This window comes from Dama dama, chromosome 7 (genome assembly GCF_033118175.1).
Source record: "Dama dama isolate Ldn47 chromosome 7, ASM3311817v1, whole genome shotgun sequence".
NCBI classification, from domain to species: domain Eukaryota; kingdom Metazoa; phylum Chordata; class Mammalia; order Artiodactyla; family Cervidae; genus Dama; species Dama dama.
In genome coordinates this window covers 30246129-30263121 of record NC_083687.1, presented here as the reverse complement: position 1 = coordinate 30263121, position 16993 = coordinate 30246129, and the positions used below count along the sequence as shown (strand labels likewise).

The 16993-nt window shown below is 50.7% G+C and overlaps 2 protein-coding genes across 5 annotated transcripts; one reads left to right on the top strand and one right to left on the bottom strand.

Moving 5' to 3' along the window:
• Nucleotides 1-313: 313 nt before the first annotated feature.
• GNL1 (G protein nucleolar 1 (putative)) lies at nucleotides 314-8690 on the bottom strand. Its single transcript, XM_061147204.1, has 13 exons — nucleotides 8565-8690; nucleotides 7729-8239; nucleotides 7145-7310; nucleotides 6652-6788; nucleotides 6335-6486; nucleotides 6149-6220; nucleotides 4995-5202; nucleotides 4747-4842; nucleotides 4136-4330; nucleotides 1659-1837; nucleotides 1418-1580; nucleotides 1037-1177; nucleotides 314-666 (listed from the first exon to the last, which is right to left on the bottom strand). Exons 2-13 carry the CDS (start codon nucleotides 7799-7801, stop codon nucleotides 425-427), a joined length of 1824 nt encoding a protein of 607 aa, XP_061003187.1. The 5' UTR covers nucleotides 7802-8239; nucleotides 8565-8690; the 3' UTR covers nucleotides 314-424.
• Nucleotides 8239-13997, top strand: PRR3 (proline rich 3). 4 transcript variants are annotated; one of them, XM_061147216.1, is made up of 5 exons: nucleotides 8239-8504; nucleotides 8697-9069; nucleotides 9781-9843; nucleotides 12146-12436; nucleotides 12725-13997. In XM_061147216.1, exons 2-5 carry the CDS (start codon nucleotides 8964-8966, stop codon nucleotides 12829-12831), a joined length of 567 nt encoding a protein of 188 aa, XP_061003199.1. In that variant the 5' UTR covers nucleotides 8239-8504; nucleotides 8697-8963; the 3' UTR covers nucleotides 12832-13997. The 4 variants fall into 4 exon arrangements, with proteins under 4 accessions (XP_061003199.1, XP_061003201.1, XP_061003200.1 ...); XM_061147218.1 differs by lacking the exon at nucleotides 8239-8504 and having other exon boundaries at nucleotides 8626-9069; nucleotides 12146-12254; XM_061147215.1 differs by lacking the exon at nucleotides 8239-8504 and having other exon boundaries at nucleotides 8643-9069.
• Nucleotides 13998-16993: the final 2996 nt, after the last annotated feature.

Sequence of the window (16993 nt, the reverse complement as noted above, 5' to 3'; positions counted from 1 at the left end):
CAGCAGGGGGCGCACAGGGGTTGTTACAACACCAGAGGGACCAGCACAAATTCCCAAAGGGGACTGGATTTTGACCAGGCCTCAGAAGCCTGAAGTGACCTCCCCTCCCCAAGTTGATGACACATTTCCTAAGGTACAAGTGGGAGAGTGAGCAGAGGGAGCAGTGTTGGGCCTCAGAACCCACTGAATTAACTCCTAAGAAAACTCTTCTTTTGCAAAGAGAATGCACGAAAAGAGAAGGAAGAGCAGCCAGCCTCCCACAGCTATCAGCCTGAGACAGCTGCTCTCACCTCAGTCCATCTAGGGAAGGGGCTACAAAGCAGACAATCTTTATTCACAACTGGGGCAGCAGACGGGAGAGACCCCCGGGTCAGTCCAAAAGCAAAGATATTGGGGAGGTGGGGAGATGGAGTAGGGCAGGGACTCAGCACTCGTCCTCACCCAGCAGGGCATAAGGGTTTCGGGCGGCCAGGCTGGACCCTGGAGCCGAGGTTGGGGTGTCCTCATCCCCTTCCCCCTCCTCATCCGCATCCCGGTCCTCCTCTCCCTCCTCCTCACAGGAGCTGCTCAGCTCTTCCTCTTCCTCCTCCTCCTCGTCACCCGCTGGCCCCACCCTGCCCTGCAAAACCACCAGCTCCATGGTCTCTGGATGGGACTCCCAGGTGCCTGGGGAACCAAAACAGAAAAAGAATGGGGGAAGAGTTTTGAGCAAGACACTAATGCCAGGCAAAGATGGGGAAGAGGCAAAGACTAAGAATAACAACCATTTTTATAGCTGCTGGCATTCATTTGTTCACTCATTCATTCACCCTCTCCTGTGCTGCGCACAGAACAGAAGCTTTGCACACATTAACTCCCATCTTGACCACCTCCTTGCCAGGGGTTTTGTAGATCGTTAAAGTCATCTCAGACCTGCTTAGTCACACGGAGCTGGCCGATGGGGGCAGAATCCGAATCCTCACACAGTGTGGCCACAAGCCCACACCCTCCTGCCTCTCCTACAGCAGGGGCTGGGGAGGATCACCAGCTGACTGACCTTTCTGCTCATTGTAGCCCGGGGGATGAAAACACAGGCTGAGGCGGCCATCCAACGCCAGCCGCAGGAGGCTGTTGGCCGCTCTGTACACATCGTTTCGGGCTGCCTTGGCTGTCTTGTAACCACGTTTCTCTGCCCAGGCTGGAGGGAGAGAAGGATGGGGATGGAAGACCATCAACCGGGCCCAGTCACCATCATCCCACACCCCTAATACAGTCCTTCCAGTTTCCCCCAGATTATTCCAGGCCCGAGATCTTGCTGGCCCTGAGACATGAGTCTATGGGTGACCAGCCAGCTGCCCCATCACGATGGCAGGACCTCTGAGGAAGAACAGGAGAGGAGACAGGGACAGGGGAGGAAAGCCAGGCATATGGAGCCCACCTTCACAGATGTCCCAGGCACACCAGGGGTGTTCTGCAGAAGGGTCCTCGGCCTCTGGGTGGCGCAGATGGAGCAGGGCCTGCACGGGGATCCGGGAGGCCAGGTAGCCCACGGCGGTGTATGGCTCCTGGATCTGGGCGATAGGGTAGATCCCTGCCAGGACCTGAGGGGAGGTAAGAGCACTCAGCACCTGCCTCTATCTCCTGCCTTCTCCCCACTGCTGGCCCCTCTGCCCTTGTACCTGCAACTGCCTGGGCAGAAGCGAGGGAAATATAAGGCCAGGACAGTCACAGAGCTTCACGGAGGGAGTGAGAAAGTAGGTCTGAAAGTATCGGGTGTGGCCCGGGGTTCTGGAGACACTCACAACCTTCCGGCCTACCAGCCCGTTAATCAGCGAGGACTTGCCCACATTGGGGAAACCTAAGGAAGACAAGGAAAATTAACACTGACAAGATCCTTACTCTGTGACAGGTAAGACACGGTGCTGTAGCTATAGATGAATGGGAGACTAAGGCGCAGAAAGGACAAAAGCGGTACAACGTCAAAAGTTACAAACCAGGCTCTGGCCTCCCAGCGCCAGGATCTCCCAGAGGTTTCCTCCACCCCCTTCTGTGGTCTTACCCTGGGCCTGTCACTTCACACCTTCCAAATCCCACCTACAAGCACCTCTTTCTCTGCCCAGACACCTCACCTTTCCAGCTCACTTATTCTGGATCCTCTATTCCAATGAGCCTCTGACCCTGACCAACATGGGCTCATGCCCTCACCTCCCTTCTTACTCAACTTAGATTCCATGGTCCAGCGCGACAGCCAGTCCCTTTCAAGGAGCTTCAACTCCCTGGCCCTGCCTCTCCCCTTCTTCTTAGTTATCTGGCAAAACTCCAACCTCGTAAAATGCAACTCTGCCTGGTCAGCGGCTGACTGAGGCTGGGCAAAGATGCACCCTGGTGCTGACTGTGCTCTCTTTACAACACACTCAAGTGCAGCTGGTCCTTGGTATCCACAGGTACTGAACTCCAGGGAGGCTCAGGTCCCTTATATAAAATGCAACAGTACAGTTAGCCCTCCATAGCCATGGGCTCCTTGATTGTATCTCCTCTCGAAAGGGGCTGGCGGGACAACTCTCCTTTGACAACCCCATTCTTCTGTCCCCTTTAAGTAAAACTCCTTAAGACTTGTCTATTTTTTGTCACCACTTCTTCACGCCATCTTCTTTGAGACTATAAATTATAACACACACACAAAATATGTAAAACATAAGCAGGCCTGATGAATCCCCACATCACCCACCCCTGAGCCCAGAGTGACTCACTTCCTCAGAGGCCCCATCCGTTCCTTCTTGATCATAACCCTCTCCCTGTGCTCCTGGAAGCCTGATCCCCAGGGGTACAGAATTCTGCTTCACTTTCCTTTCACTTCTATGGCCTGTGAATCCTGAATGGTTGGTGCAGTTCAGTTCTACAGCTTTGGACCCTTACACAAATGGGATTGTACAGTACGGATGCTGTTGTAGCTCCTTTCTCATACAACATCACCATGTCATTGCCCATCCTCTCGTCCGCCATCCTAATCTGGCTTTCTCTTCTCCACCCACTGAAACCTCTGATCTCCATGTTGCCCAACTTGCTGAGCAAGTCTCTGTTCTTACCGCTCTTGACCTATCAGCAACAGTCAACACGACTGAGCCCTCCTCTCCTCTCCAAACTTTCTTCATTTGCCTGCTGGAATACTCTTGATTTCGTTCTCCTTTGCCCAGCCTCTAAATACTAGCATAGTCTCTTCTCCATCTATCTCCTCTCCCACATCTCATCCCACCCCATGGCTTTAATCACCATTTATGTCCACTACTGGCTTCCCAAGTTTAAATCTCATTCAAATTCAAATCTCCAGTCCTCTCCTCTAAGCTCTTGGCCCACTGCCTAGTCAGCGTCTCCACCTGGGATATTTAAAAAGACTCTCAAACTTAATTTGATTCCCTTCCCCAATCCCTCCAAATCTGCTCCTCTCCCAGTCTTCCTACCTCAGTGTTCCCACTGCTCAGTATAAAACTTTTTAAGTCCTTCTTTATTCTTTGCTTTCTCTTACACAACCCAAGGGCAACTCCTCAGCAATCTCCTGTTTTCGACCTTCAAATTACATCCTGACCTACCTCCCCATCTCTGCCTCTGTTCTGAGCAAGTCTCATCTCTCCCCTAGACTGGGACTGCCTTTGACCACACTCTCTGCTTTGTCTCACTCATCCCTACCATTTACATTCCTTTATCCCCCACTGAGAGCAGAGACAAAGCTCTGAATTAAGAGAAGATTCTCTTTACAACAGACTAGAAGAGTTAAGACCAAGAAAGAACCATAACAGTGACCACTTCACAGCAAGCATCACACAATTTTAACAATTGTTATTACTACTATCACAATTTGTCAGACTTTGTTAAGCTCTCTCTACACTCTTCTCCCATTTCCTCCCATCCATTCTTTTAACTGAGCATCACTGTCCTCATTTTTCACATCAGAGTCACTGAGACTGAGAGTTGGTAGATACCTTGCTCGAGATCAATAAGCTGAGAAGGCAAACTTAACTCATGTGTCCTGTGATCATTCTGCCATAGCAGACAGCCTCCTCTGGCCTCAGAGACCCTGGAGCCTAAAGGGACCTGACCACCTTCTCTATTTCCCACATACTGAAACCCTGAGCCTCCTAAGCAGCTGCTACTTCCTTACCCACACAGCCGATGGTCACCACCCCGTCCTTGTAGCGCTCCCGAGTGGGGCCCGTCGGCTCCAACGCTGAGTCAGTCTGCTGCTCCACCAGGACAGCTGGCCCGTCCTCCTCTTCCTCCTCCTCCCCGGAGCCGTTACCCCAGGTGGCCCCGGCCACATCCCGGGCAATCTTCTCCCGCCAGCTGCTCAGGTCCACTGTTCAGGGAAGGAGAAGGAGGAGGTGGTTCCCTCAGGGCCGCTGTCCACAACGGCGGAGACCGTGCTCTGCACAGCCAAGGTACGGCGCCCTCTGGATCAGGTAAATGGCGCCCTCTGGATCTCGCAGAGCCAAGCTGCATAACAGCAACCTCCCCCGCCTTCGCTTGACCCCACCCTGGAATTGGGTGCATTTCTGAGTTTCTAAAACGCACCAGCAAGACTGAAGGCAGTCAGCCATGGGGGCTCCTGCCTCCCTACTGCCTCTCTTGTCCTACCAAGTCAGGCAGCTTCCTCTCGTGGCCCTCCCTGTGGCCTCTTGCCTGAGTCGATACTAGAGGGAAGGTAAGCAAAATGATTTGGGGCCCTGGGTACCCACCACTGGCCCCCATGCCTCCCCTCGAAGGGGCACATACCTTTCCCTGCAGTGATGGCTTCACAGGCTCTCAGCAGCTGCTCTGGCCCCAGGGCCCGAGTCCATCCTCTTCCCCGCCTCCGACTCTTCTTCAAGACTGAGATCAGAGGGTGCAAAAGCATGAGCTCACCCCACGGGCTCAGGTACCCCCTCTCTCCCACCATCCTCAGACCCCAGACCAGGTCCTCCCTTTTGTCCCCTGCCCTCCCCCCGACATCTCCCACACTGCCCTCCTCACTGCCCACTCACCGCTGCTAGGGTCCTGTGGGGTGCGGGGATCCCGAGGGAAAGAGGTGAAAAGGACAATGTGGAGCTGGGGATAGTGTTGATGAAAATAATGCTTCCAGGCAACCACGAGAGCTGGCGGGGCCAGATCCACCTTGTTCAGGACAAGCACCAGGGCCAGCCCAAGCTCTCCAGTCACGTACTCGTAAAGTGCTGGTGGGAAATTCACAACCTGGAACAGGATGTAAGAGGAGGGAGTGATGCAAGGTCAACCCAGAGCTCTCTGCCTGCAGCGCCCTACTCAGCAGGCACAGCTTGGACAGAAGACCCTGGCGGTAGCAGATCCTGGGGTAACAAGGACAGATCAGCCAAACTGAACTAGGGAGACAGCAGCGGTGGGCATCACCTATATGTTTGTTTCTGGGCATTCCCTGGGGCCTGATTAGGGATGATAACTAGCTAAAAACAAGGAGACGGACCTAGCAATCGGGGGTAAATGCTAGGATCACTCACAGGGATGAGGGCTAGGAGAGAAATTAATATCTATTTTTACACACACATCTGTCTACATGTGTACACAAGCTTATGTGTCGGCATGCACATGTGAGGTTTGCATTGAGCACGTGTAGCTGTTTGAGTGTGTGAATGCACACGTATGTCTCCGAGTATGTAGGAGTGTATGTGTACATGTTAAGGACCTCCAACCTAAATGTCCACACAGACTTCAGACCTCCCTTTCCCCCGCTGGAGAACAACAGTGAAGTAGCACAGCCAAGTCCCAGGAGAGCCGTCCAGCAGCATGTCTAGACCCTTAACCACTTACCCTAGCATCCCAAGTGAAGCTGAGTTCTGTAGTGACTCATATGGCAGGGAAGCCCACTTCACAGGCTTCCCTGGAGCGCCACACTGAGACTTCCTATTAGCCCTGATGTGCTAGGAAACAGGAATAGTTTTCCATCAAAGGATTAAAGAACAGGAGAGGCAGTTGGCCAGAGGAGGAGTGACAGGCTCTGACACTGATGAATAAAGACTGAGTTCCCGACTGCAGACTTCAGCAGTGTAGAGGAGACTGGAATGGAAGGGATTACCTCTCTGTCTCCCAACTACTGCCCCTGCCTTTTACCCCACAAGAACCTCCCTCCCTCCTGCCCCTTGCCCACCCTCATCCCAGGACTCACTGGATGTCGGATATCAGTAATCAGCAGAACAATATCAGACATCTCTAACACTCGCCACAGCTGCCTCCATGTCTGAAAAGACAGTATCAATGGAAGAGAACTTGAGCCCAGAGTCACTCTGCAGCCTGACTCAAACCAACTGGCCATGGGTGACTATGCCCACTCCTGTCCCCACCCAATTCTCACCTCCAGATTGTGCTCAAAGTAGCTGAGTTTCTCAGAGGTGTAAGCCCCATGAATCTTCCCAAGATACTCCTGGAAGCTCCGTTCCTCCTGGCTCATCAGTTGCTCCTTAGACATCTCATAGCTCCAAGGAGGACGTCGGGGAAAGTCCAGGACTGAGTAATCAAGAAAAAGTCCAAATAAGTTTTGAGATAGTTTCAAGACTCAAGGGTGCTTGTCTCCCAGACCTCTTCTTCCTCCCAGTCGGCTCTTATTCTTACAAACTCCTTTCCCCAGCCCACTGCCTATCCCAAGCATCCAGGCGCTGAGCTCTCACTCACCAGAGCCGGGCTGGTAGACCTCCCGGATGTCCAGCTCCAGCAGCTCCGCACTGACGGGCTGTAGCACTTGCTCCCGGGCAGCTCTCTTTCTCCTCTCCACTTCCTCCCGGCTGTCTCGCTCAAAATGCAGCCGGTATCTAACAGAGAAGGGACCACAGCATCCATCGCAATCCTTGGCCACAAACTCTTCTCTCCAGACTTCAAGTCTCGCTTCAGTCGGCCCTCCCCCAAATCTCTTTCGTGCAACAACAGGCCTTCCCCTAAGTTTCGTCCAGAAAAAGCCAAACTCTCTCCAGGCTCTGCGGAAGGGAAGATTGTGGCCCGCTCCACAAGCTTCCCTTGCGCCCCAGCGGCCCGCTGAGAACCGTGGCATCCCAGCCCTCCCCCCATCTCCAGTTTCAAGCCTCCACCAGCAGCAGCCCGCTTTTCCCCCAACGCTCTGACTTCCGGGTAGGCGGGGAAACCTGGGCCAGAGCCCCCCGCCCACTCTCACCGATTTGGGTCATAGCCTCGCGGGCCCAGCCCTTGGGAAGGTTGCTGGTTGAGCCTGCGGATGTGATGGGTCACAGACTCCCCGTCCGAGGTGTCGGTCTGCTCCTCCCGCCTCTCTCGGCTCCCGCTGCGGCTGTTGGAACTGGATCGCAGCCCATCTTGAAGCCCTGCGGGGAGGAGCCGGTGACGCCAGTGCTGGCCAGTTCTCAGGGGCCAAAAGACCCCCTCCCCGGTCGGCCTGGCTCCTCCCCACACCACCGCACTTCTTTTGAGACCGGGCCCTCCCACCTACTCTGCCCAGGACCCTCCCGGATGTGCGTGGGGGGAGGCACTCCTCCTCCAGGGATCTGCGGGGATGGCGCCCCGTTGGAGCTGGAGGGATTCCCCTCCCCCAACTCTCCATCCTTCCCCACCCCTTCCAGATGTAGGGGGCTGGGGTAAGGGAATCCCCTTCGCGGTCGCCCACGCGCGTCGGCACGCGGCCGCCACCCCCTCCCACGCCTCCCAGAGGTGAGGCGGGCACACCCCTCCTTCCAGATGTGCGGGAGTCCGAGCCCCGCCCCCTCCTCTGGCTCCCGCACTGACCTCGCTTCCGCTCCCGCTTGTCCTGCAACTGCTTTTTCTTCTGCTTCACGCTGAAAGGCTTCTTCCTCGGCATGGCCCGGACCAGTCACCTGGCCCGCCCTCCGCCGAGCTCCCGCCGCCTCAACTGACTCCCCCCGGGGCAGCCCCCGCCGCAAGGGCCCGGGACCCTGGAGGGGGCGGGGCTGGAAGGTGACGTCAGCGGGCGGGCCGGGCCGCTGCGCCCGGGCGGCCCGGGTGGAAGACAACGGGGGAAATACAGTCACTTCCCAGTGAGAGCGAGGCGAGAGGATGATGCAGGGTAGGCTACCCGCACGTGAGAGCCAGTGGCACTGAGAGGGCGCTGCGGCGGCGAGGAAGGAGGCGCGCGTGGGAGGATCGGGCTAACTTCGTCACGGACGCTACCAATTCGCCTTCAGAGGAGGGGGGACGCGTGTCATCACTACCTTGCGCGCCGGGAAGAAGATACCACTCACCTGGAGGGGGCGGTGGAGCGGAGGGCGGGTCCTACCACCTGGGGAGAAAGGGGCGTGGACGCGCATAAGCTACTTTTCCAATCCTCCAGCTGGGCCTTAGAGGAAAGGCGCGACTGCGCGTCCCGGGAAGGAAGCAGAGTTACTGAACTACAATGGGGGCCGGGTCAGAGGTCTTGAAGGGCGGGTGGCGGTCTGGAGAGCCCTGGGCAGCGCCCTGCTGGGACCCAAATTCCTTGTGGGAATGATGATAAGAAGCAGGCTTACAGATCATAAGTGCAAGCGCCGCCGAGGAGAGAAACGCAGGTGGGACAAGGATTTTTGGAGGGAGGTCATAGGGCACCAAGTTGTGCCTGCAGCTGTTACCATAGAAACCGGGGACCGGATATGGCGATCTCAGGATGCGACAGCCCTCTCTTCTCAGGCCTTCTGGCCTGAGAGTCTGTCGACTCTATGGCAGGCTGTGAGGAGCAACCGGTTGTGGATTTTTTTTTTCAGCGAGGGGAGGAGCCGGCAACGCTTTTCAAAGCGTTTGTAGCAACGTAGCAAAGGAAACCTTTGAGATTGCTGCCCTGCCTGGCAGAGACTGCGGGAGGCGGCTGATGCGAGAAGAGCCGCACAAAGATTCCCCGCAGCCTTCCGGAAGTGAAATGGCGGGAGCCTCAGCCTCAGTGTCCACCGCCCCCCCGGAAGCGGAAACAGAATCCCAGCGTGCCCCTTCCTCACTGCTCTCCAAATCCCGCTGCAGCCATTGCCGCAACCACGATGCCGAAACGAAAGAAGCAGAATCAGCAGCAGCAGCAGCTGCAGCAGCAGCCCCCACTGCCAGAGCGGGATGAGACTGGAGACGAGGAGGATGGGAGCCCCATCGGTGAGGAGCCCCGGAGGGGTGCGCACATGCCTGTCAGCCTGTCGAGGCGAAGGGTTAGGGGCTTAAAAGATGCGGGGGAGAAGGCTCTAACGAGAGGAAGGGCGCACGCGCTGGGGCGGGGGCTGGAGGTGGGGGGATCCTGTGGGATGGAACGCTAAATGAGTTTTCTTACTTGAATCCTCAACTTCACACTGGCCTCTAAACCTTTCTAAAGAAGGGAGAGGAGATAAAGAACTTAGGTGCGCAGCCGCAAAACGTCAGGGGAGAGGGGCCCCAGAGAGGTTGCAGATTGCGATGACTGGGATGACAGTTTGTGACCATACTTGCATGGGGAAGGTGGAAGTACAGCTTTCTGTGAACTCCTTGCGGGTGGGGGTGGGGGAGAGGTATCTGATTGGCCAGCAGTTGAAGAGAGGGATTGGTTTACCTCTGGAATCACTTGGGATCTACTGGATAGCAACAATGTAAGGGAGAGAGAAAGTTTGTAGGTATCGTTTTCTCATTATACGCCGTGACGGGACTGAGTCTCCACTTTGCAAATCCTGAAAACGCTTTGGAAATAGATGGGCGTCAGAACCCATAACACTGTTGAGAATATTCCTGGCTTTACTGGTTAGATTAAGAAATGAGTAATAGAAGAAAAGCGTATAAAAACAGGATCATCAGTGTTTTAGTCCATTCTGATGACCATATTTTCATGTCTACCCTTAGGACCACCCAGCCTTCTGGGCCCTCCCCCCATGGCCAATGGAAAGCCTGGTGATCCCAAGTCAGGTGAGAAGAAAGGGGCCCTGATCCTTTGATTAGGTCCTGAAAAGGGAGCAAGGGAGGGACTAAAACCCACAAGGGATGTAAAAAAAAAAAAAAAAAAAATCAAGATTTCTGTACTTAAATGAAAAACTCAATGTTGTAAAATGACAGTTCTTCCAAAATTGACCCAGAGATCCATTGCATTCCCACTTATAATCCCTACAATGTTTTTGTAGAAATAAGCATTCTACATTATTGTATGGAAATGCAAACGATCAGGGTGAGAAATTGCAAAGACAATTTTTTAAGGGGAAGGGCTTACTCTGAATATCAAGACTTATTTTAAAGCTGTAACAGTTATGACAGTGTGGTATTGGCCCAAAAATAGACATATAAATTAACAGAATGTCATAAAGAGTCCAGTAACAGGCCCACACACATATGGCTATTTTATTCTTGAAGATGGAACTGAAATAGTGGCCTTTTTAGCAAATGATGGTAGGTTAATTGGATATTCATGGGTAAAGAAAGAAATTTAGAAAACAAATGTATTTCATGGTCTTAAAGTAGATTAGAGTTTTTAAACAGACAAGCAATACACTAAGCATAAAGGAAAAATAAACTGAACTACATTAGAAAATACGAACTTTATTAATCAGATCACACCATTAAGAAGTTAATAGGAAGCCATAGAGTAGAAGATACTTGCAACAAATATAACCAATAAAGAGTTAAAATCTTGAATGTATAAAAAACTCTGACAATCTGTTAGAAAAGTGGGCAAAAGACTAGAACTGCCACCTAATAAAAACTGAGATCTAAATGGCCAAAAACATGAACAAGAGCTCAGCATCATTAGTCATCAAGTAAGGGCAAGATAAAAGCATATAACTTGGAAACCAAACCCTTTGTGTACTGTTGATGGGATTGTAAAGTGGTGAAACCACAATGGAAAACAGTATGGAGATTCATCAAAAAATTAAAATAGAACTACTATGTGATCCAGCAATTCCACTTTGGGTGTTTACCCAGAAGAATGGAAAGCAGGATCTTGAAGAGGGATTTACACACCCATGTTCATAGCAGCACTATGCACAGTAGACAAGATATGGAAGCCACCCAGATGTCCATTGATGGATGAATGAATAAACAAAATGTGGTCTAATCATAGAATGGAATATGATTCTGACCCTCAAAAGAAGAAAATCCTGTAGCACGCCACAGCACTGATGAACCTTGAGGCTAAGCCAGTCACAAAAAGCGCTGTATGGTTCCACTGATCTGAAGTATATTAAGTGACTAAATTCATACTAACAAAAAGTAGAATGGTAGTTGCTAGGAGCGGGGGGGGGGGGGGGGAAGAAGAGGGAAAGAGTTTAGAAGCTACTAAGTTTTGATTTTGCAAGATGAAAAGTTCTAGAGGTCTGTTTTCCAACAACATGAATTTACTTAACACTACAGAGATATACACTTAAAGTACTTAAGATGGCAAGTTTTATGTTACAGGTTACAATCACAATTTCAAAACAAAAGACTGCTTTTCACACCCACCAGAATGGCAAAAATGAAAAAGATCGTTACCAAGTGTTGTCAAGGAATAACAGCTTGGTTATGGTGGTGGTGGGAGTGTGAATAGGAACAACCCAAGTTTTGAATTTCTTAAACGAAATCATACATATACTCAAGGATCCAATAATACCTCTACAACGTATGCATCCATGTGTGTACTGAAGACTTGTATAAAAATGTTCATAGCAGCATTTTTTTTGTTATATCCCCACACTATAACAAAAATGTGGAATCTACTAGCATGTCCACCATCAGTAGAATGGCTAAGTCAGTTGTGCATACATGCAGTGGGATATTACACTGCAGTGAAAATGAAGGAACTCCTGCTACGAGCAACCTGGATGAATCTCATAAACACTATGTTGAGCCAAACGATCCAGACAGAAAAGAATGCAGACTGTATGATTTCCTTTATGCAGAGTTAAAAAACTAACATATGGTGCTAGACGTCAAGACAGCTGTTACTTTGGGGGAGGAGGGTGGGATAGTAGGGGAGGAGGGGCCCAAGAAGGTGGGGCTTCTGAAGGGCTAATGAGGCTCTATCCCCTCTCTAGCCTGTCTTAGTGGGAACACAGGTGTGTTTACTTTGGTAATAATTGAGTTGTGCACTTAAAATTGTGTATTTCTGGTGTGTATATTGTACTTCAATAAAATGTTTTTAAAACAAAATCAGGGTTTCATTATCTGTATTAAGCTGGCCATTGATCATCTTTCCGTGTCTCTCTCTCTCTCTGTCCCTGCTTGTCTCTCTCTTCAGCTTTTCACAGAGGTCCTCCGGGATCAAGGGGACCAGTGATCCCACCACTGCTGAGTCTCCCACCTCCTCCCCGGGGCAGAGGCCCAGTTCAGCGAGGCCTCGGCCCCAGGTTTGGCCCGTATGGTCGTGGTTGGTGGGGGGTCAAGGCCGAGCCTCCTTTTCCTGGGCCAGGCCATGGGGGTCCCTCCAGGGGAGGCTTTCACAAAGAACAGAGAAATCCTCGAAGGCTCAAAAGCTGGTCTCTTATCAAGAATACCTGCCCACCCAAGGATGGACCCCAGGTTATGGAAGGTGAGGTCCATTTTTTTTATGCCTGCACACATTTAATACCCATCACTCCCAGAGCAACCTCATGCCTAGAATACCCATGGCTCTTCTGTTTTGGGTTGTCCTTTGTCCTTTTAAAGTAGGAGTAGCCCTGAATGTTCGTTCTCCCGCGCGAGAGAGAGGGTATTATGTCATTCCATAATACCTGGAAATGGTAGCGAGTAGGAAATCTGACCGCCTTCTCTATCTCTGCATTTTGTTAGATTTGTTCGTGCTTACATTTTAAGCTGCCCGATTTTCGCTTGTTCACAGACAAATCCGGCCGCCCCGTCTGCCGACACTTCGCCAAAAAGGGCCACTGTCGATACGAGGACCTCTGTGCCTTCTACCACCCAGGTGTCAACGGCCCTCCGCTGTGAGACTGTCCTCCCCACCCAGACTGGAAGGAGCCCCTGACCTGGCAGCCACGTTCTTCCCTGTGGCCCTGTGACGGCCACCGTGAGGCTGTTCCTCGCACCACCCTCACTGCCCCCTGCCCCTGGGGGTCCAGAGCTGTGTTCCATGACTGGTGTGCGGCGTGCACTCTTCTGACCCAGCCTCCAGAGACGTCTCCAGGACCATCGCTGCTCCATGCACCTGCCTCCCGGGTCCTCTCCCCTTCGCCGGCTGACTGCAGAACAGGAAACCTCTTTGGTGCTGTTTCTTGTGCATCTGTCCACCCAGCCCCCGGGATCGTCCTGGATTCCTGAGAGCCCTGGAGCAGTTTGCTACCATTCCCTCCTCGCTGCTTGTTTTTAAGTCCTTTTCGTGTGACACCCCTACCCCCAGCATGGTCAGCGGCCCTGTGACACTCACCCGGTTGGCTGACCTGGGGTCAAGTGTGGATGACTGGTGCAGAGTCACTCCCTGAGAGGCCACGTTCCCCGCTCTTGGATCTGGTAGTTTCTGCGTCAGTAGCATGATCCCCACCGCTATGGTCTGTGATCACTGTGCTTTGTGAAACTGTGCATCCCCCTGCCCCCCACCCCCGTAGCCTTTCTCAGTGTCCGTGGCATTTTCGTGACTTCCCAACACTAGAGTAAGTTTTTCTGCCAAAATGCGTGGGGCCGTGGGTGCCCTCTAGACTTTCCCCACCTCCCGACGAGGGAGAACTGTGAAACTTTCCACAAGACTGCCTCCCTGGTCGTCTCATCCTCCCCATGTCGGTTTCTCGGGGTTGACACAGGCCCGAGAGATGTCATCTAAAGGCTCAGATGGGCCTCTCCTCTCTCCAGCCCATTTTAGTTAGACTGCATCATTGTGAGGCCACCAGCCGTTTCATTTGAATTCTGTGAATCTCCACCTGGCCTACCTGTGGGTGGAACTCGGACAGTACTGTCGCCCTCTTCCAACCTTCTTCCCCTGCATCCCTGGCGCTGGTTGTTTTCTGTGAAAACGGCAGTGAACAGGTTCAGTTTTGAACTGGCCCTGAGGAAATGGGTCAGGAGTTGTGTGGGCAAGAGGGAGGGATGAGAGCCATTGGAGAACTGAGAATGAATTTTTTTTTAACATTTTTTTATATTAGTAATAAACACAGTGGAAACAAGCATTTTCTTTAATCCCTGTGTTGCGGCCATCTCTCGAAGTGCAGAGGAGGCTGTTCTTGTTGGAGTCAGTGTATGCTTCATTTAGAATGTTGACAGATGTTTCTCCCAGTCTGAAGAAACTAGCGGGGCCCCCTTACCCTGTGGAGATCAACCGGACCAGCTGCATTATATTCAAGGGCTAAGTTTTGTTGGAGAAAGGAATGGCCTGTCCATGGCGTCATTTTTAAACATTTTATCTGTGTTTATGGTTATGTTTATAGAGTGGAGGTGACAAGCAATTTTTCAAAAAATACTGGTAGAGTGCCTATAGGCCAGGCAGCATACAAGACACTATAGAGATAACGGAGAGCCAAAATCAGTGAATTTAAAATCTACAAGAGGAGACATGTTCATCAAGTCACAAATATGTGTAAAGTACCTGTCAAAAGTGCCGTGAAGAAGCAAAACGTGGGGGAATACGTAATAATGAGTCTGGGGAGGTGACAGCTGAGACAGCTCTGAGGACAAGCAGGAGGCGAGGTGGGAGAGCAGAATCCAGGCAGAGGTGTTGCTAAGAGGAGATAGGAAGAGTGGGAAGTCAGGGAGAAGGAAGAGGAGCTAGCACTCAGGGCCTTGCAGGATATAAGGATGTGGGTCATAAGACAGAAGCCTTTGAAGAGCCTATGATACCTGCCATTTTAGGCAGATGAGATCATAGATTGGTTTTACAAAAAGATCACCTTTGTATGGAGCTGGCCAGCTTGGAAATGGCATTAGCAATTTGGGTAGTCTAAGTGAGTTGTTGGTATGGACTTGGGTAGCAGAGTGGAAGAAAAGTGGACATTTGGAAATAGGTCAAAATGAAAGTATTAGATTTCTCAGGGTTATTGGCTTGCATAACCAAGTGCTGTTTGAAAAGGAAGTTAGTGGAAGAAACAGGTCAAATGCCACCAACTTGCTTTTGGAATGGTCAAATCTGAGCTGCTTTTTAAGACATCCAAGGAGAGATACAAAATAAGTAGTTGGATATACAGGTTTGGTACTCAGATTAAAACTAGAGACGTTAATCTGAGTTATCTGCATATAAGTAATGGTTGAAGCTATGAGCATGGGTATACTCATTCACTTTGTAAGTATTAAGCACCTGTGATGGCCCAGTGTATCAGTTTTAAGTTCAGTTGTAACAGAAACCAAAATTAGTCTTAAAGCAAGATAGGAGTTTATTTTTCTCACAAATCAAGAGACAGTGCAAAGCATGCATGACAGTCATGCCACCACCAGGTCCTCGGGTATTCATTCAGAACCCTTGCTCCCCCCACTTCTCAGCACCATGGTTCTTGGGGTCAAATCCTCCTATTCACAGTCTGAAATGAAGCTCTAGCTCACTTATCCATGCTCCAAGCCTCAGGATGAAGGAAAGGCAGAGGAAATTACCTCCAAGCTAACATTCAGCTCTCTAACTTCTATGTCATTGGCCATAATTTAATATGTCCTGTGGCCTATAATACTCAGCTCCAGCAAGGCTTGAAGAGTATTCTTTATCCAGGCAGCCATGTACTAACCAGCAAACTTGGCCCTTCAGCAGGTGAAAACATTAGGGTAGGGCAATCTTCCTCTGGCAGCCCCTCCCTGCTAGAATTAGGGCATGAGATAAAGACTAGGACAGTAGAAGTGTCAGTGCCCTCCAGCCAAGGACCAAACAGGAACCACCTCTAGTTAAACAGTTGGGTTTTATCACCTGCAGAGATCTTATTAAAGAGAGAATTAAAAATGGCAGGATTATGGTTTGTGTTAGGTGATTTGGGGGAAGATTCAAGGAAGAGGGGGATCTAGATTGAGCATTCCCAGGAAGTGGGGACAACTCTATGATTGCACATCTTAATACCGTTTTAATACTGTTGTCTCTCAGGGTATATGGGGCACTGGTTCCAGGACCCCTTTATGTGCCAACATCCAAGGATGCTCAAGTCTCTTGGATAAAGTGGTGTACTATCTGCATGAAACCTGCACACATCCTCTCCTATACTTTGTCATCTTTAGATGATTTATAATACTGAAAACAATGTGAATGTCATGTAGATAGTTATAAATTCAATGTAAACTCTATGTGAATAGTTGCAAATGTGCAGCAAATTTAGTTTTGCTTTTTGGAAATTTCTGGAGTTAATTTTCTCCCCTAATATTTTAATTCTAGGTTGCTTGAATCTGAATATGTGGAACCTGCAGATACAAAGTCTCCTCTTGAGGGGAGAGATGAAATATGGCTGAAGCTGTAATTGGCCAAAAAAAAAAAAGCAGCCACTCCTCATTTTAACTAAGAGGTACTTGTTCAGAATTTTTGCACAGTAACCTTGTTTTTGTCTTCGATTAGACAAGATTATAGACTTTATCTTACTTCATCACAGTCACAGGTTGGCCTTGTCTGACTTGTGTTCTGTGAGGTAATGATCAGTGTGAGAGCACTATGGCCTAAATGTGAGGGCCAGACCAGCTCTTAGCAACACCAAGGCCTACCTGTCAGTGTCAGGTCAGTTTCCAGTTGTCAGGCGCTATTTTCCTCAAAAGTAAACAAATTAGTAATTACAGGTTGTGGTTAATGATATAAAGAATATAAATGGGGGCACTATATAGAGAATAATAGTTGGGAGACAGTGGTGGTTAAGATAGACCTTACTGAGGAATCTGTAGCTGAAATCACCTGGAGAAGCGTGTCAAATGGGAAGAGGAGAGGGCCCAGGACTTAGCCTAGAGGACAGCTGACATTTAGTGGCCAAGAGAAGAAGGACAAGAATGACCTGACGAGGAGGGATGGTCAGAGAGGCGGGGTGAGAGCTTAGAATGTGTCATTGTCTGGTTGCCAGCTCTGTGCCAGGTACCATGCTAAGTTCCCGATAAGTATTGTCTTATTTAAGCCTCACATTCGTCTAATGAATATCTAGTGCCTACTCTGAGCCAGGCACTGTTGTAGGAGCTCGGGATGTATCAGTGAAAAAGGCAACATTTCTGCCCATGTGGC